The sequence below is a fragment of the Typopeltis vanoorti genome, chromosome 15 (assembly GCF_054136105.1).
Source record: "Typopeltis vanoorti isolate ZY-2024b chromosome 15, IOZ_Tvanoo_1.0, whole genome shotgun sequence".
NCBI classification, from domain to species: domain Eukaryota; kingdom Metazoa; phylum Arthropoda; class Arachnida; order Uropygi; family Thelyphonidae; genus Typopeltis; species Typopeltis vanoorti.
In genome coordinates, this window is record NC_143563.1 from 48,762,415 (window position 1) to 48,782,899 (window position 20,485).

The 20,485-nt window shown below is 34.9% G+C and overlaps 1 protein-coding gene across 2 annotated transcripts in view; it reads right to left on the reverse strand.

Annotated features, from left to right (window-relative positions):
- Positions 1 to 20,485, reverse strand: part of LOC150098746 (structural maintenance of chromosomes flexible hinge domain-containing protein 1-like) — a 733,568-nt gene that overhangs the window by 527,767 nt on the left and 185,316 nt on the right. For both annotated transcript variants that reach the window (XM_090405871.1, XM_090405872.1), the window contains exons 12-13: positions 17,460 to 17,583; positions 9,841 to 10,035 (exon numbers count right to left, since the gene is read on the reverse strand). In XM_090405871.1, coding sequence (XP_090261997.1) covers positions 9,841 to 10,035; positions 17,460 to 17,583 — 319 coding nt within the window. The remainder of the gene's footprint in view (positions 1 to 9,840; positions 10,036 to 17,459; positions 17,584 to 20,485) is intronic.

The window sequence follows — 20,485 nt, forward strand, 5'->3', positions numbered from 1 at the left end:
GCTGTTAGACTGAAGATGAGTGCTTCCCAAATTTGGGGGAGTTTCATGCACCCAAATTTGTTGAGGTTTGAAAAGTGTCTTAGGGCTGAGGCAGATTCCAGGAATAGCCTCTCATATTTGTATTTGCTGTGGAGGAGTAGAGTGGCCTTTTTCCAGGGTATGCTGTGGTGGATGTCCAAAGCATGGCCAGCAAGTCCAGAGTGGCCATAATAGCGGAACAACTGATTGTAGACCATGTGTTCAGAAATTCTGATACTGGCTGTCCTGCCTGTTTGTCCATAGTAGGACAATTTGCAATTATAAGTGACCTGGTAAAAACCCATCCTATGATGGGTTTTTACCAGAACACTTTAGGATTTTTGTTAATTTTTCAGATACGTCCAAGATATATGGAATGGTGATAGATTTTGTGTAGTTCCTGTTCTGAATGAGAAGTCGACTTGTGATTAAGTTTTTTTTTTTTTTTTTTGGGGGGGGGGGGGAGGGTTAGTAACCATTGGCTAAGAAAGTGTTGAGAACATGATCAAATTGAGTAGTTAGGGCACTGTTATAAGTGATTCATTTTGTCCTGTTATATAGTGTCTTCATAATATCATTTGGAGAGAGAGAGAGGATGACTGTTGGTGAATATATCCACCAGTATGTGTGGATTTTCTGTAAACAGAGACTGCCAGGAATACAACAGGCTGGCCATGGCCAAACGGAGAACACATCATTTACATAATGCAGTCAAACAGTGGGTTCATGTGGGGGGAAAAGTTGAGGCTTTTTCTTCAAAGGTCTCCATGAAGTAGTTGGCCAGGTGTGGAGAAAGTGGAGAACCTATGGCTATTCCATCTGTTTGTAGAATTTCCATTGCTAAACAAAATAGCCAGAGTTTGTGACAAACTTAAAACTTAAACAGAGCTGAGATATCAGGAGGAAATATAACTTGTATAAGATCTAAGATATCCTTAAATGGAATATTGGTGAATAGCGAGGAGACATCAAAAGTGACCATTATATCAGTGTGTGTGTATGTCGGACTGTGAGGTTTTCTATACTGGCTTTGAAGTAGGCTGAGTTTTATGCCAGATCATCGCTTTTAGCACACTAGGTCCAACTTTGGTTACCTTTCTTTAGCCTTGTTTACCCAGTGTTTACCATCATCTATGGAGATTCCACTGCACACAAGTCACATCGGTACAATAGTCCATTAAAAAACTCAGCTTTCAATCCTCAACAACCTCAGAAAATCATTGTTGTAAACCTATCATCCTTCACCCTCAAGCCAGAGGCAATTAGCTTGCTTGCTTGCTTGTGGCTAAAACTATACACTTGCACCTAAAACAATTCCTGCAAAAGATATTGTGATCTGAGTAGAATGAGATATCCTCAGTTTTCCTTCCTACCCATATTGCTAACATTAGACTGGATGTAGCCAGTGTACGTACTCATGCAAAACTACTGAAAAGGCAACCTCTCAATGAAAGAATATGAAGCTCTACAGGAAATAAAAAACAATAGGACAGTAATTACGAAAGTGGATAAGGCGAATGCCAGTGCAGTTTTAAACCAAATGGATTACACAGGTAAACTTGCCTCCCTATTTAGAGATTGTTCTACCTATTTTCCTTTAGACTATGATCCCACCAATGCTCAGATCAGAACACTTCATAAGCTTCTTAAAAAGGTCATCTCCTAGCCTGTGGAGGTCACCGATAAACTAAAGCCGTATAACTCTACCCGACACACATACACACACACACACACATACACACCAATATACAGGCTACAAAAATCCATAAACAAAATGTGCCATTATGTCCCACTGTGGATGGCATTGATTCACCCATATAGAAATTAGCCAAACATTTTTGAAGTGGGCTGAGTTTATGGGTGAAGGAGTGTTGCCAGCCAAAATGCTCCCACAATATATGGCAACACTCCACATATAAAAAAAACTCAACCCACTTCAAAGTCAATAGAGAAATGCTCACATTCCATCACACTGACATAATGGTCATTTCTGATGTCTCCTGTGTTATCCTGAGTGAAGGAATCTTGCAAAGAAATCATTCATTCAGAGTCTAACATACTAAACTTACTAACAAAGAGAAATACCTGCACATCAGCTGAAATCAAAAGTGAAACTTCTTCATTTTTTGTATAAAATTTGTATTCTTTATTTCATGTACCATATATTTAAGCTATTGTGATCATATTAAGATTTTATTTAGAGTATGTCTAAAAAGAGGGATAATCTGACTTAATTTAAGTCTCGCTTAAGCTGTGTAAAAATAACTGTGAGTCACCAAATAGTTACTAAATTATAATTCTTGAAAGGTATAAAACTACACGTGCACAGCGTAATGCTGGTGGCAGTTGCTTAAGCGGAACGTATATTGACGCGAATTCTGGGAATACAAGAGCATAACAGCGTTGGGAAAGCAAGGGATGAACCCAAGGGGTGAAAAGATACGGGTCATGTGCATAAGGGACTCTGAAAAAGGGGCGCTCTAACGAAGATTATAAGGGAGATGAGCGCCGTATCGGTCTCTCTTGTCAAATCGTTTTCCTGTTTGGTGGCTCGGAAGTTAGCAGGAGTTCGTGGGGGGGGGGGAGAAGCATCTGTGCTAAGATAAGATGTCGGACAGCAGGATTTTTGAAAATGGAGAAGGATTCTATGCAGAGCTGAAGGTAAAAATTTCCAGTCCTAGCAGAATCAAGCCGTCGCTGAGAAGTCCCATCGAAATGTTCCTAAAATGCAGAGATTGAGTCCATTTTCAGCAAAAATAATGAAGATAGCATAACCGCTTCATTGGCGTATGGACAGCCAATAGACAAGAAGTAACCAGGCGTACACGTGGTACTGAAAGACGTGGAAAAAGTTCGGTAAGGTAAAATCACTTTATTTTGTGTATAAAATTCATTAGAAGAGAGAAGATTGTTTATGAATGTAAAAATTAAGAATAGTACTCTAAAGAACTTTGTGGACAGTCTCTAATTAGAAAGTTAACCTCCTTTGAGAGTAAGAAGAATTGTTTAGAAGAGATCTTTTGTAATTGTATGTGATAGGATTAATTTAATGAGATTAGAATTGTGGATTTTAGCAACTGAGTAGCATTAGAATGTTTGTTTATATTATTTTATGAATAGCATTACAGAAAGGAATTTAGCTTAACTTCATATCATTTGCTATCTATCCCAAAATGCAGTTATTGTGTTTCGCATGCTTTATGACCTTTAATTAATTTAGAATATGTTAACCTCTTAACTCGAGTTTCATTTAGTATTGAGTCATAATTGAGTGTATGAATTTTTGTGTATTCTGTTTAGATATTCCAATAAACATGTCATATTTACCTAAACGTGAGTCATGCCTGATTACGAGTCCAAACTACCACTTATAAAAATAGAACCTATTTTGGCGGAAAGGAATTAGGAAGTGTATATAATTATAGATTTAGGTCACGACTGCAATAATCTGAATCTATACGGCAGTGTTAAAGATCATTGTGTAAGAACGCTTCAGAATCTAGTATTGTCTCCCTGAGTAAGGATCCTTTTCTGCTATAGGATACTGGCTGGTGCAGCAAAATATAAATTCGCCAGTATCCAAATAGGAAACAATCGCCGATATCTGAAGAAATAAAATAGCGATAGAAAGATAGAATAGGAAGATATAAATCAGAAAATATAGAGAAAGCAACGACATAACAATAGAACAGTCAGTAGGATTTAAAGCGAATAAGGTTTGAATAGGATAGGATATAATCAAGTAACAACTAATTAAATAAAAACATAAATATAAAAATATAACAATGATGCAGCCAGTAGGATGTATTTAGGGCACCTAAAGTTTAAGGTTAATAGGGAATAATCACTATAAGTAGGTCTTGGATTTGTATAAGGCAATCAGGCATTTGTTGGAATAACAAAGAGTATGAAAAGAGGTAATAATTAAGTTTGAAAGATGAATGCAGGTATGCCCTCAACCATCGAGCTCAGATTTAGATGACTCTGTGAATTCTTTAGGATGATAAATCCTCAACAGGTTTTTCCTCAGTTTTCAGGGCAGGAGTCTGATGACATTCTGGTATTTTTTTGAGTATATAGAAGAACTAAGAAGACTCCAACTGCTAATTCTACTCCATCGTAAGCTCATTGGGAAGGCAAAGACATACTTTTATTCCTCGCCTGTCTTAAAAGAAACTAGAGATTACTATAAGTTTAAGGAGGTCCTAATATCCAAGTTTTATAAAGTAAGGAATGTGGGACCAAATTTATGGAAGCTCCAGAAGATGGTGCAAAAAGATAAAGAAAGAATATCAGACTACCACAACCGAGTCTTAGCTCTTGCCAATACATTAAGTGTCTCTGACAAAGACCGGCACCATCTTAACTGGGCAGTTTTTCAACATTTTAAGGGGGAGGATTGAGACAAGAACTGAAGGAAACAGCATTTGGGAGAGCCATAACAAATTTAAAGGAGTGCTTGACAGCAGTAAGACAAAGAGAGCAACTGCTTGGAGACATTTGTCTTGCAGCCTCAACTGGGTCCATCAATGTCATTAGAGAAGAGAGAAACAGCATTAAGGAACAAGATGCTAAGGTAGAACATCCAGAGAAGAAAGAAAAGCAGAGAGCACAGAAAGGATGTGAAGTAAATAGACCTGAGACAGTCTACCAGGTTGTCACTAGCAGTCCAAGTCTTAGCGAAGTTCGCTCATTGATTCAACAAGAAGTAGAGAGAGATTACAACAGCCCATCATGGAGCGTCTTGATGCTGTACTAGGTCAACTGACAACAGCTTCAAGGACAAACCACAAGAACTCCTCATTTCCAGAAGAAAGAATTAATAACATGATCCACCAGGAAGTTGAAAAGATGCAGACCCTACTTCTTGATAAAATGGACATGATGATGAATAAGTTATCAGAGCTGTCAGCTAAATGCAACGGCAATTCTCCTAATATCTCGGATGGAGATAATTCTGGAGGTTACTCCTGGGAGCCCCCAAGATGCTATAGCTGCAATAAGTTGGGACATCTAGCCCGTAATTGTTTCAGCAAACAAGGAAATTCCGTTTTTCATTTCAAAGAACTACCGTTTTGAGGCAAAGTCACATGTATGTAACAAACAGGAGGGAAGAAAAGGGGGACGAAATCAAAAAGGAAACACGGAATTAACAGTTGAAGAAAGGATATGTGGGAGAAACTTTAGGGCACTAGTAGACACAGGCTCATGGGCTTCTATTATCCCCGATAACTACTTCAGGGAGATAGAGCCATATATAAAGGGAAGGGTAAAACACCTAAGAAGGCCCATCAAACTTCTGGGAATATCTTCCTCTATTACCCAAGCTACGAAGTCTGTGAGGCTGAGAGTGAACTTGCCAAAATTTGGAATATCCGCTTGGCACAATTTTATGGTGCTGCCAAGGAACTCTCTTCCTCACCTAAGAGTGATCCTAGGAAGTGATTTCCTATTTAAATTTGTATTTTCTTGTGATTTCAGTAGAAGGGAAGTTTATTTTCAGGGAAGAAGAAAGGGGAACACTGGAGCTGGAGGGGGAGGGAGACACAGGGTTTAACACACTAAAAAATCTGAAACTGAGTGAGATCTCTCCGTCAAGGACCGCAAAGGATCCGGAGATAATCAAACCAGAGGAAGAAAGATCACAATAGCTTAAATATATGGTACATGAAATAAAGAATATAAATTTTATATAAAAAATGAAGAAGTTTCACTTTTGATTTCAGCTGACGTGCAGGTATTTCACTTTGTTAGTAAGTTTAGTATGTTAGACTCTGAATGAATGATTTCTTTGCAAGATTCCTTCACTCAGGATCTAACACCTGGCTATTCACTAATGTCCCACTTAAAGACACCTTACATCTTATTAGATCTCATCCATCCTTGTTTGTTCAGTATCCAGGTGGATACTGAACAAATAAGGATGAGCTGCCAATTTGCTAGTTAGCCAAATAAATTATATTCTGTATTGGCTTAAACTGAAAACAATATTATGGTTCAACATAATGAAACATCAGGCAGGCTGGGGCATCATTAGGCAAAAAAAGGCCCTCGCTCTCACTGTTATTATATGGACAATGAGACTTACATGTGCCTGCAGTCCCACAGAAGGTTCTACTAAGGAAGAAATAGAGGAATTTGTCAAGGCATTTAAGAAGAGAGCTGACATAATGAAAAAAAAAAGGAAAAGTTGGTCCTTGTTGGAGATCTAAGTGGAAGAGTAGAAAATAATTAACAGACATATAGAAATGTTTCAAAAAATTTAGAGAAAAGAGCAAAGCTAATAATAATGATAAATGCCTGCTGGATTTCTGCTCAGGACATGGATTAGTTATTACTAACACTATGTTCCTACATAAAAATGTGCACAAATTCCCATGGAGAAAAGATGCAAGAAATAAGAAAAGTCTCACTATGTTATAGTTGATAGTAATGTTTTACCACTGGTTCAGGACACAAGAGTATACAGAAGATTTAAAATGGGAAGTTATCGCTATTTAGTTTGTAAAAGGATAAAATTAAATTTCACATTGAAAAGAAGAGTGTGTAAAAAAGTTTTAAAACAAATCAAAGTTGAATAGCTTACAGAAGTGAAATCATCATTATCATCAAATTCCTGATAGATACCTTCAGGAGGTGTAGAGGATGATTATGATAGTACTACATGAAAAAAAAAGTTACACCATTACTAACTTCTGATCAACAATTTTCCTCCAAATTAATAAGTTATCTATCAGGACTCCAACATAACCTGATCTTACATTTCTGTCTGCTAAGGCACTTCTTACTGTATCAATCTATCTACATCTTGGTCTTCTTCCTGCCAACCTTCTCCCATTCTATTTAAGTGAAAATACCACCTGAGATCAGCTCTACTAACACATTCCTGATTGTTAACAATGGCAAGTTGTTTCCTAATATTCTCATGTTTAATGTGATACTTTCCATCTGTTCACTCCACGAATCTTTCTCGGAACTCTCACATCAGAAGTCTCTGATCTTTGATCAAGTGTTTTATTTCTACCAGCTCTCTCATATCCATAAATTAAAACTGGTCTGAACATTGTCTTGTATACAGCTAATTTACTTTGACTAATTTCTTTCTTATTCCATATAAATTTATTAAGATGACGTAGTAATTCTGTTGTCTATTTCCATATTTCATTTGCCATCTTCACTAAAAACTGTGCCTAAATAGCTGAAATGTTTTACTTGGATCCATAGGGTCACCATTCAAGATACAGTTGAGATTTTCAATGTTTCTGCCTATTTCATTGTCTTTGTCTTCTTAGTGCTGATTTTCATACCAAATTTATTACAACTTTATTAAAACTTTATTAAAAAATTTATTAATAAAGTTTTAATAAATTATCTAAATATTCAAATTTATTAAAACTTGCAAGATTTCCTGACTAAATTATTCAATTTCGTCAGGAAATCTTGCAAGCTTCTTTTATTTAGAAGTATCATATCATTCACACATAAAGTAGAGCTAAGATTAACATTGCAATTCTGATATCAGATTTAATACAACTTTCCTTCACAATGTAATCCATATAGATAATGAATAACAATGGAGATAATGTGTACCCTTGTCGATTTAACATCAAACCATCTTCCTGTACCTCCTTCAGTTCTAACTGCTGACTTACAGCTTAAATAGAGATTGTGTATGGCACGATATTATGTCCCATTTACACCATATAACTGTAGCGTTTTGAAGAGCTTTCCCCTTGGCATCTTGTCATATGCCTTTTCCAGATCAACAAAACTTAAATACAAATTCTCGTTATATTCCCAAGATTTTTCATATATTCGTCTTAAAGTGAAAATCTGATCCTGAGAACCTTTGTTCGGCATGAATCCAGCTTGTTCTTCATCAAGCTTCCTTTCCACAACTATTCTTGGCAGTTGTTTTTTTAACTAAACTGGCCTATATTCAACCCATTCTCAAGTATACTTGAATAAATCTCACCAAGAACACTCAGTAGGGAAATACCTCTGTAATTCTCAACATTCAGTTTTGAGTAGAAGGACGAATTCCCAATGATTGGAATAGAGTTCTCATAGTACCCATACATAAAAAGGGAAATATGAGATCTCTACTCCAATCATCAGGAATTCGTCCCTCTGTCCAGGCCTTCTGAATTATGCAGTGCAGCCACTGTAAGACTTTTACACCTCCATATTTGAGCATTTCTGGTCGAATTTCATCTACAATACTCCAGCTGCCTCTCCACATTTCCAGTTTTTGAATGGCTTTTTCTACTTCAAGTATGGATATATATATATATATATATATATATATATATTTTCCTGGTTGCATGCCTGCGGTGTTTTCTACTGCTTGTTTCATTTAACAACTTTTCAAAGTATTACTTTTAAAGTATGGATCTCAGAACTGTCTTAGACATAAAACAGTTCAAAGACTGGGAACCACAGATATAAGAATTCTGTGAAAAATTAGTAGAATGAACAGATGACATCATTTGCAGTATCGTATTAAAAATGAGTATATTAGGAAAGAACTAGACATTGTTAGCATTCAGGAATGTGTTAGCAGAGCTAATCTTAGAGGTATGGTCACTTAGACAGAATGGAAGAGGAAAGACTAGCAAAACATGTTGTTTGTCAGATTAATTAGGTAAATAAGTTATATAAATGATATCTTATATAAATGTTATATAAATAAGTTATATAAATGATATCTGTGTGGAGTTTAGTTTCAAATGGGTTTTTTTAAGTTAAGATCACTCAGAATGAAAGTAAAATATACTAATGGTGCAACTTGACAGAATCATATGCACAAAATACAAAAGTAAAAAAATCTTTTAAGAGTTGCTTAGACCAGTCCATCTTAATCTAGACAGTGTTTGGAGATAACAGACTGAAATATCAAATCAAAACTGAGGCCATCATTTCAGTTTAGCAACAGCAACATACTTTCTTTTAACAAGCATGGTCACTTGATGAAAAAAAATTCACCACCCCTTGAAATTGCTACAAAAAAAAAAAAAAAAAAAAAAAAAAAAAAAAAAAAAAAAAAAAAAAACCTTGAGAACTATAACGTGTGTGTGTGTGTGTCGCTTCAGCTATGAGGTACTATGCTAACCAAAAGTTCCTGGACTGAGCAAAAAATCAATCACATGAAGACTTAACTTACTCACAAACTAAATAAAGGCTAATGCCTATTCTATTTTGATCTTCTCATTATTAACACCCTTGGATACGCTTTCTTTTTCTGTTTCTCCCAATACCCAATCGTTTTTGCATATCCTTCTGCATTTTTAATTTCTTTTCTTTTTCTTGTATTTCATCCATCATCAACATCTCCAACTTTACTTCTCATTTCTGCTGCTTTCTTTCCCACCCCCCCACTTTCCATTTGTCTATTTCCTATCCGCCCCTCTTCTGCCTTTAAATCTTATACGAAAGTTTTCGAATTCCCTTCTCCAAATAAGAACCAAAGTTCTCTGTTTTTCCCTCTTTGCTAAAACAACCTATTTCTCCAAAAAAAAAAAAAAAAAATTTACAACCAACCACCATGCTCCTGGTGAGCCCACCCCTTTGTTTTGATCCTCAAATACCTGATTCTCTTCAAACAGGAAAGGCTTTTACTTTATAAGCTTAATATCTATTCACAGGTTAGTTATTACTATCTATTCATAGGTTATGTAGCATATTTGTGGTAGTGTGTGCCTGTATAGCATATAAAAAAGAATGAATAACCTTAAAATATTTATACTTTAACAGAATACTATCACAACAAATAAATTCATGACATATGATACTATAAACTGCATTATAAGATCTTTAACTCACCAACTGTCCTTTCACAAACACCTTACCATCCCACTCTATGCTATCATACACAGCCCATGGAAACTGTTTGTGTTTCTGAAGTTCTGGACGTGAAATAAGAGCCCTATATCCAGTAAACATGACTTGTTTATCACACTGCTCATGACAAGTAAGTAACCATTCTGTAAATTGCTTTTCAATATTCCCTCGCTTTTCCTGTATAAATAAACTTTTAATGTATCAAAATTCTGTACATATGTTGATGTTGCTATTTTATTAAAATAGCAATAAATTAAAAACAGTTGGAGGGAAAAATTGCAATTTTAACTATTCATTAATATCATGATAATACACATAAGATACCACATATTTCTTGTTTAAAAAATATTTCATTGGATGAAAACAAAATAATAATTTTAAAAAAAAATTATAGTAGATTATAAGTCTCTAGTTAATGTGATCCCAAACAAAATATTATTCGAACAAAAGTACAGTGACATAGGGGAGGTGAACCCATCTCGCCTTAAGAATGATATAAACTTCTTTGCCAAATATCAATAGAACAATATAAATGCACATATTTATTACTATTTTAAAATTATTAAATAGCTTGATCTATTTAATATTTCACTAACTAAGAAAAAAGCATTTTAAAGAAATATACAAATTAATTAAAGTAAACTTGTTAAAATAGAAGTTAAATGCATGAAGAGTAAAAAAGCTAGCTAAAATTTTTTAGTTTTAATGGCACCTGCAACATAGTAACTGAGAGTGAAACTTATCAGACACAGTACATAACTTTAGCAAACAAATATTTCACACCAAAACTAACAGTGCGTCAGCAGTGTGGAACAAACAATCAATTCAAAGAGAAACAGAATAAAAGCAAATACAACAACAGGTTAACCCATAACAGCAAGTGTTGCATGCAAGAAAAATCACATAAAATAGATAATCATTACTGACAATTACACAAGATGAGAATTTCTGAAACTTCTAGAATAAAAAGACAATCCTTCAATTTAAATTAGAATGGTGTAATAGGGCCTCTGAAGATGCATTGAAAGGAAATTCATATTTAAAGCTGATTCTAGAGAAAAGGCAAGCCTTTTCCTTCTTTGGTTTAAAATATCCCTTTCCCACTCAATCAAATTCTTTCCTGTCTCTATCGCTCCCCCAATGCAACCAACCACTCTGGGGTCTTTAATTTCATCTCCTTAAAAATTGATTTTCTCCAATCCCACTTTCCCAACAGCAAAATTATCCTCCTAGGAGATTTTAATGTCCACAACACTACCTGGCTTTCCTCCTCCAGTTGTACAGATCTTGCAGACAGAGATGCTGAAACATTTGCCATCACTAATGACCTTACATCCAACCAGAATACCAGATAATCCAAACCACCCTAGATCTTTTCCTCACCAATGACCCTTCCAAATACATAATGAAAATAGTGAGCCCCTTAGGTAATTCTGACCACAATCTAGTGCTCATCTCTTCCCACATGCAACAGCACTCACAGCCACTCCCAAACAACAGTTTGGAATTATAACAGTTCCAAGTGGGACAGCCTCCGCAACTTCTATGTTCCTTATCCTCTCACCATTCAAGTTATGCTGAGGTTCCACAAGGTTCTGTCCTCTCACTAACCCCTCTTCCTGCTATTTATCAATGACCTACTTCAGTTGACCCCCAAACCCAATACACAGTTTTGCAGACAACAGCACATTGCACTCCTTCCTTTCATTTGATAAACCTTACCTTACACAACTCACCTCAACCTATAGAACATCAACCACCACTGACTTCAATTCTGATCTCCAAGCCATCCTCCGATAGGGTTCAAATAACCTCATAAATTTCAATGCTAATAAAACCCAGTTCTGTTATATTTCTCATAAAAAAGAACCTTTTTTTTTCCCAGTATTCTTTTTGACGATACCCAAATTTCCAGACAATTTGATATTTCTTTTCTTGGAATTACTCTGACATCAAACCTCTCCTGGCCTAAACACATCACAACCATTGCATCCTCAGCATCAAAAAACTAGGATTTCTCTTTCGCTCAAGACATTACTTCACCCCCGAACAGCTGTTAACATTATAAAAATCTACCCAGCTATTGAATACTGTTCTCACATTTGGAGTGGGGTCCCAAAAAGCTCCTTCAAAATGCTTGACTCAATACAGAGGAGAACAATTAGACTTATTAATGACCTATCTCTTACCAATTCACTCCCCTCACTTTTGCACAGATATTTAGTTTTTGCAATACATATATTCTACAAATATTTCCATGGGAAATGCTCATCTGGAATAACATCAACAATTCTCGCACTCAGTACTAAACTCGTTGGAACATGTGTAGCTACTGCTCAACATCCCTTCACAGTGCACTTTGAAACCACAGAACAAGTTTCTTTTCCTCCTCCTTCATCCTCCCTACAACTGCTGTACTGTAGAACATTCTTCCCCTGTTGTTTATTATATTCCCAAGGAATACAATATGCAGTCATTTAAATCAAATGTCAACAAGTACCGCCTTTCCCAATCCACTACCCATACATGTACTAATATACTCTATACGTTGATCAACCAACCTCTCGTGTGTGTGTGTGTGTGTGTATATATATATATACAAAGCATCTCCCAGTGGATACTGTGTTGGATCTTTATACAGCGTTGCGTGAAACACGACTTTTGTAGTTACAGTCTTCATCAATGTTCATTAATATTTTTTCTATAGTAGAATGGCCTGCCTGTTCAAAACATTTACAGGGAATTTGGGAAACACCTGTGTGTGTGTGTGTGTGTGTGTGTGTGTGTGTGTGTGTGTGTGTGTGTGTGTGTGTGTGTGTGTGTGTGTGTGTGTGTGTGTGTGAGAGAGAGAGAGAGAGAGAGAGAGAGAGAGTGAGAGAGAGAGAGAGAGATTATCATTTGTAGATGGTATGATATTAGAAATTTTATTGAGTAGAAAATATATAGGCATTAGTGAAACTTCAAGATTCTGCCAAAGTTAATTTAAAAAATACCCGAAATGTATGGGATCAGAACCTTGCATTCTATTGAAGTATCTTTGAGTAAATAAATATAAGGGTCTATTTTATTACTCAATGAATGTGATGAGGATTGTAGCCATATAATTCCATCTAAAAAAAAATTACAATTTTGATGTGAGAAGTTCGTGTTATATGGATGAAAAAAAAAATAGTATGTATTTTGTCAATTAAGGATTTTGCAACTCTGATTTCTGGAAGACATGGTGCACACAACTTAAACCCATGTTTCTGAAGATAGGCTTATGATATACACTAATTGACCAGAGGCTGTGTAGGTGAGCAAGATGTCCAAGAAAGTTAAATTCCCAAAACTTGCCTTTTCCATAGTGAATTGAGTACATGGATGTAATGCTGATGTAGGAATGTAGTTAACTCATTTTCAGAAAGAGGACAACTAACAAATCGTTTACATAGCAGACCAAGAAAGAGGGTTGAGGATGCATGGTGAGAACAAACTATCCTCTAGATCAGTGGTTCCCAACCTTTTTGGCTCCATACACACCATTCACCATGCCTGAATATATTCTGCCATGCTTTCCCCCCCCTCCAAGATCGTCTGACTAAAAGATGCATTCAAATAACATGGACACAATTTGAAGATCTTTGATTAATTTTCTATTCTGGTACACCTACATTCATTGGGATTATTTTTATAGTAGAGTTTTACAAATTTAGTAGCAATAGAAAATGTTGATGGATTTTAAAACTTGAATAAAAGTAGTTTTCTTATATGGACTAAACTAAAGCGTACTTCAATAAACAAAGTTCAAAAGAATGCTCGGATATTGTAATTCATTTTAATTAGATGAAGATTAGTCAATGAGAAACATGCAATTGTTTTTCCTTTCCTTCACCAATTCTTGGATATGAGCAGGAGTGCCTGAAAGGGCATAATGCAGATCATTTTCAACCTCCAACTTACTTTGCAGTTGGAGATACTGATAGAAGATGTGTGACAAGTGTGTCACACATCTTCCATCAGGCAGCCTTTCATTCATGGTCAACCGCAAACCAACACACACACACACACACACACACACACACACACACATTCATACCACCGTTTATCACAAAAACTAAGGGTCATTGCTCCAATGAGCAGGTGCTGAACAAAAAATATGAAATTATTCGACAAACATTTATAAAAAATGGCTATAAAAAAAACATTTCCCAAGATCCTACATGATAATACCATTAAATGTAAAAAAAAAAAAAAAAGATTAATAGCTAGGCATACTGTACATTAGGGGAATATCAGAAAAAATAGATAGAACACTACGTAAATATGAGGGTTGTCTGAAAGGTTCTCTGCCTCGACCATAGATGGCAACACCATCAGCAAGTTTGTTTTTTTTCTAAGTTGGTACATCTGCCATAAGCATCCATGTGAAATTGCAAGTCATTCTATCAAGTAGTTTGTTTTATGAAGTTGTCTGAAACAAAAGTGTTGTTTGTATCTATCCCTTGAAATGGATAAAATTGAGTATCGTGCAGTTATAAAATTCTTGAAGAAGAGTTTTTTTAAAGAAGATTTAAATCTTCTTTTAAAGAAGATTTAAATTAAGATTTAAATCTTAATTTAAAGAAGATTTAAATCTTCTTGATTTAAATCTTCTTTAAATTAAGAAGATTTAAATCATCTTAATTTAAATTAAGATGATTTAAATTAAATCATCTTAATTTAAATTAAATCATTTAAATTAAGATGATTTAATGCCAAAATCATCTTAATGATTTTGGCATTAAATCTTCTGTAAAAGAAGATTTAATGCCAAAAGAAATTCATTCAAAGATCATAAAAATTTATGAGTACTCTTCTCCTTCGTTTTCAATAATTAAGAAATGGGCTATCGAGGTTAAACGTGGCCATATCAGCCTTGAAAATGATCCAAATGAAGGACATCAAAAAAAAAGTGTAACAACACCAGAAATCATTGATCAAGTGCACAATATGATATAGGATAACCGGTGAGTCAAAGTGCGTGAAATTGCTGAGACTATAGGCATTTCAAAAGAATGTGTAGGATATATTTTGCATGAAGAATTGCAAATGAAATCTTGCCATTTTCCTCCACAATTAAATTATGTTTTGGTTTGAATTTTTTAGTTTTATCCTTAACCTTCTTGGATAAATATCTGTCATTTCATTAGAATTGGAGTGTCTTTCTATTTCTTTACATGTGTTTTGGATATAGTTGTTTTTATCTGTTTTGACAAGATTTTTTAATAGCTTTATTCAGGTCAGGTTTAGATAATTTGGGTTTTGACAATCTGATGTTTTAATTTGTTTCCTTTTTTCAATTAGTTCTAGGGTTACTTTTGTAATCATGGAATACCATCCTTCTTTTTTTATATTGGGATGTTTTTGCTGCAGATTTTGTTTTATTTTAGGTGTTCCAGTGTGATTCAGTGCTTTGTTCCTGAGGTTTTTTGTTTTTTTTTGTTTTGTTTCTTGAGCTCTGATTCAATGTCCATTGTGAATTTGTTGTCCATTTGTGAAAAGTCATATCTTTTATTGCTGTTATTCTATTCTTGTTTGCTTTCAGATGGATCTTTAGATTAGAAATTAATAACTGATGGTCTCTGATCCACAGTCTGCACCTGGCATTGTTTTGGTGTTATTGATTAGTGTCTTCCATCTTCTGTCGATTAAAATGTAGTCAATTCCCAGGTGCTACCCATGTGTATAGTCTCCTCTTGTGCTGTTTGTACAATGCAGAACTCCAATAGTTTTTCTCATCGTTCGTTTGTAATTCCTAGTCTGTATTTTCCAATGATTCCATTTAAGTGATCTACATGTGCATGAATCCCACCTTGGCACTGAAGCTCCTAGAACTATTTGAATATCCTTTCTTGGTATTGTAGCCATAGTTTTATTTAGATCTCATAGAATTTCTCACTTACTTCATCTTCTACGTTTGATGTGGGTGCATAAACATATATCAACGTTGTTGGGATAGGGTTGGTGTTTAATCTTACTGTTATAATTCTGTCATTGACTGGGCTGTATCCTTTTACTGCTCTACTTATGTTTTTATTAATGATACTTTTTGCTGTTAAACTCCCTTTTTGCTGTTATGGTCTGGACTGGAGAAAAACACATTGTTTCTCTTATGCATCATAAAATGACCATGTTCTTTCTAGTGGGTTTCAGCCAACCCTAAGATTAGTATCTTATCTTCCATTTCATTTCTGTATTATGTCTCATTTCCCAGGTTGCAGGAGTCCTCTGATGTTCCATGTTCCTATCTTGCAAGTCTTTCTGAGGGTTATTTTATGATGATCTGATTGGATTTTAAGGCTGAGAGCATCATCTTCTGGGCATCATTATTCCTCCGCTTAGTCAAATTTGGTCTTTGTTGCACATTTCTTTCCCCTCTGTACTTAGAGGTACTGCCTTGGTATGCTGGGCTAGCAGATGCCCCTCTGGTGTTATTGATTAAACATAAAGAAAGAAAATATAACTTTTCTTTCTTTATGTCAGCTGCATTCTTTAATGACTCAAAAAATTCCTGCACTTCTTTCTTAGGAGAACCTTCTATTGAACCATAGGCACAAACAAATCACATTATCCAATCCTCTATCTCTATGTTTGTCCACATTACTCAACTAAATACTGCCTGCCATTCAAAAAGATTATCTTTGTGTTTAGTGTTGAAGACTATGGCTACTCCTTCATTTCCTTAATCATTGCTGCCTGAATATAGCATCACATAGTTGTTAATTAGAAGAATCTCTTTAACACCAATTATGTTGATGAGGTAAGCACTTTAATTTTTCTGCCAGTTCCACTTCTTTTCCATTTGATACTTCTTACGTTTATATGGCTATCTTGAATTCTGGTGATGACAAGTTTCTGTTGATGTAGACTTCATCTCCTTAAAAGCAATGATGTGGACATGATACTTCTAATTCTTATGTGCATTCTACTCTTCTCCGCTTCTTTTAATACTACTTAGCTGATGCTGACGGTGTTTATATTTAATTCTGATGATACTGTTTTTTAATATGTTTCAGTAGCAACTTTCACTATTCATCTTGGTTTCCTGATGAAATCAGTGGAGATCTTTGACCAAGCAATGCCTCAGCTAGCATGACATTTTGCTATGCTGCAGTTTTTTTTTTTCTTTTTAGCCAATAAAGAATACAATTTGGTTAGCTACATCTCAAATTGCTATTCAATAACTATATTATATAGTTATATTCAATAACTACATGGATTCCATTAACAAGGCACACCATGAGAAGTTGAAGATTTCACTTTAGGTCAGAAGATCCAGTAGGTTCTCTACATTCCAAAAGGATACATAAGTCTTCCCCCAAGTTATCTAGTAATGATGTTTAAGTGAGTGATCCTAGATGTTATGTAAATTTATATATAGTTCATATATTTTGAATGCAAAACACCATTAAAATTTGTTCACTGTCATTTTTATAACTGCTATATACGATTTATAAAGTAAGTTCATTATGCCCGTGGTAATGCCATAAAATAAAAAAATAAAAAAAATTGATAGCAAGTAAAGCTGTTTTGTATAAATACAAGCTAAGTAAAATATAAAATCTCAAAACAACACATACCAATCCAGCCACAACTCTAACAAACACAGTACTCTTATCTCTCAGGCGATTTTCTAGATCCATAAAAGTTAATTTATTTGTGCTTACTTGAAAAGCATCATTAGTCCATAAAACTCCAGACACTCTGCAAAAAGACAAAAATGAAAATGTTATATTTTCAGTATAAATTTTAATTAATTGGCAATATTGTATATTTCAAAGATACTTCAATTAGAACTATTTCTTATAAGACTATTAAAAAGTTTCAGCATTATCTGATGAAGATGACATCATATACATAGTATACACACATCGTTTATCATTATAAGAGTATTATTATTCATTTATCATGAATTCTTATTATTTCAAATGAATGAAAAGACTTAGAAAAAGATCCATAGAATCAGAAAAAATTTCAAAGTGTGGTACCAAACACTGACCATTTGCATTTCACTATCTCTTTTTCTATTTACTTTTTATTTGGCCTGTGACCATACTGGATGATGTCAGGTAATGATTCTACCTCTATGGAGTTAGGTCCTAACATATATAAAATCCATCAGTGCATTCTTCAAGGCAATCAAGGGCCTGTTTTTCAAATTTCTGGACTTGCTCATGATATAAATGTTCCGTATCAGGTCCTCTCTGAAACAGTTATTGTTTCATTATTTTAGGCATGGCCACAGAGATGGTCTAAAAGAAATGGCATATAAGAAAAGGATTAAAAAATCAATGTCAAGCAGTATTATCAGCTAATTATGGAAAGCAAGGAGAGGATGAAAGCCATATTTCATCACACACATGCTAAATGGATGAACAACCAGTCTCCTGAGCACAGATTAAAATAGAGGAAAGAAAGGACAGTTTCAAAATTTTAATTTCATTAAGAAACTTCCTAAGGAAATCTTTAAGGGACATAATTAAGGATATTTCAAAAAACAAGTCTAAAAATCATTGCAAGAATTGGTTGAATTAGGAGCCTTAAAAATATTTTTAAGTCAAGAGGTAACAGAAACCTATTGAAAAGGAACAGGAACTTATATTCAAGATGCCACTTGATATAACAATAAGCACAATTCCCCTTTCATATAATTACTCTTTCTCTTACAAATCCAATGTTCCTGACAAAGTTAAAACATCTCTCAAAAAAGTAGGTTTGAAGATGTTTTAGATGCTAGATGCAATAAACCTGATCATTTCGTAAGGGCATATGATTATCATCAAATTCCTTATAAGTATATCAATGGGCGTACAGAATACTAAAAGAGAACTAAATGATAAGTTCACATTATTGCTAACTTCCTATTGAAAATTTTACTTCAAATCCATCTATTATCATCAGAGTTCAATACTGTCAGATCTTACTCTTGTCTTCTAAGGTGCATCAATCCACCTAGATCTTGATGTGTCTTTCTCGGAGTCTTTTTCTTTGCATCCTGATATAAAACACTAGTTTTGCTAACCATTCTTTTCACATTCTGTTTAAGAGACCATACTATCCCTGATTAGTTCAGCTCACATGATTCTGAATTTTATTTTCCTTACATATATATATATATATATATATATATATGAGGGTGGTCTGAAAAGTTCTAGGCTTAACAATGAAAAAATGAATTTATAATTTCAAAATTATTTTTATTTTTCAACATAATCTCCCTTAAGACTAATACATTTATTCCAGCAATGCTCCAGTGCCATTATCCGGGCCCTGTAGTGGTTCTCAGTAAGATCTGCAAAATATCCCTCTAAAGCTGTAATCACCTCTTGATTCGAAGAAAAACGCTGACCAGCGAGGAAGAGTTTTAGTTTTGGGAAGAGATAGAAGTCAGAGGGAACCAAATCTGGGGAAGAGGGTAAATGTTCCAGCAACAATTGCAGACCCTTAATTTTCCCACTGCCAAAACACCTTCGTGGGCAGATGCACTGTCCTGATGAAATATGACTTTTTTTTCTTCTGCAAAGCAGGTCTTTTTTTTTTCTTCTGCAAACTCAGGAATTTTTTCATCTAGTCTGGTTAAAAGATCGGAATAATATTCCCCGGTTATTGTTTTACCCTTTTCAAGATAATTAATAAACACAATGCCTCTAGCATTCCAAAACACTGATGGTATGACCTTTCCTACTGATGGAACTGACTTCATCTTCTATGGTGATGAACAGCCAGCTTCTGTCCACTGTTTTGACTGCTGTTTGGATTCTTGTATGTAATGGTGAATTCAAGTCTCATCTATAGTAATAAATTGATGCACAAAATCAGTTTTATTCTTGTTAAAATGCTCCAAGCACTGTTCAGAGATTTTCATGTGAGTGCGTTTTTGATCTGCTGTGAGCAAGTGCGACACCCATCTTGCACAAAGCTTTATATCCTACACATTATTTTGAAATGCCTATAGTCTCAGCAATTTCATGCACTTTGACTCGACAGTCATCCAATACCATATTGTGCACTTGATCAATGATTTCTGGTGTTGTTACACGTTATGGACATCCTTCACGTGGATCATCTTCAAGGCTGTTAGGTATGGCCACATTTAAATTCAGCAGCCCATTTCTTAATTGTTGAAAACGAAGGAGAAGAGTACCCATAAATTTTTATGAACTTCGAATGAATTTCTTTTGGCATTAAACCTTCTTTTATAAAGAATTTTATAATTGCACGATATTCAATTTTATCCATTTCAAGGGATACAGACAACACTTTTGCTTCAGACAGCTGTATAAAACAAACTACTTGATAGAATGGTTTGCAATTTCACGTGGATGCTTACGACAGATGTACCAACTTAGAAAAAAAAAAAAAAAAAATCTTGCCAATAGCGTTGCCATCTATGGTCAAGAACTTTTCAGAACACCCTTGTACATATATACTGTATTTATGTGTGTGTGTGTGTGTGTGTGTACATACACTCAATGGACAAAACATTAGAGATACTTACCTAATAGCATGTTGGGCCTTCTCTAGCACAAATAATAGCCTGCTGAGACTTTTGACTCCCCAGAGGTATTCCAGCAATGCCTGTTGCAGCACTGTCCACAACTGTGCT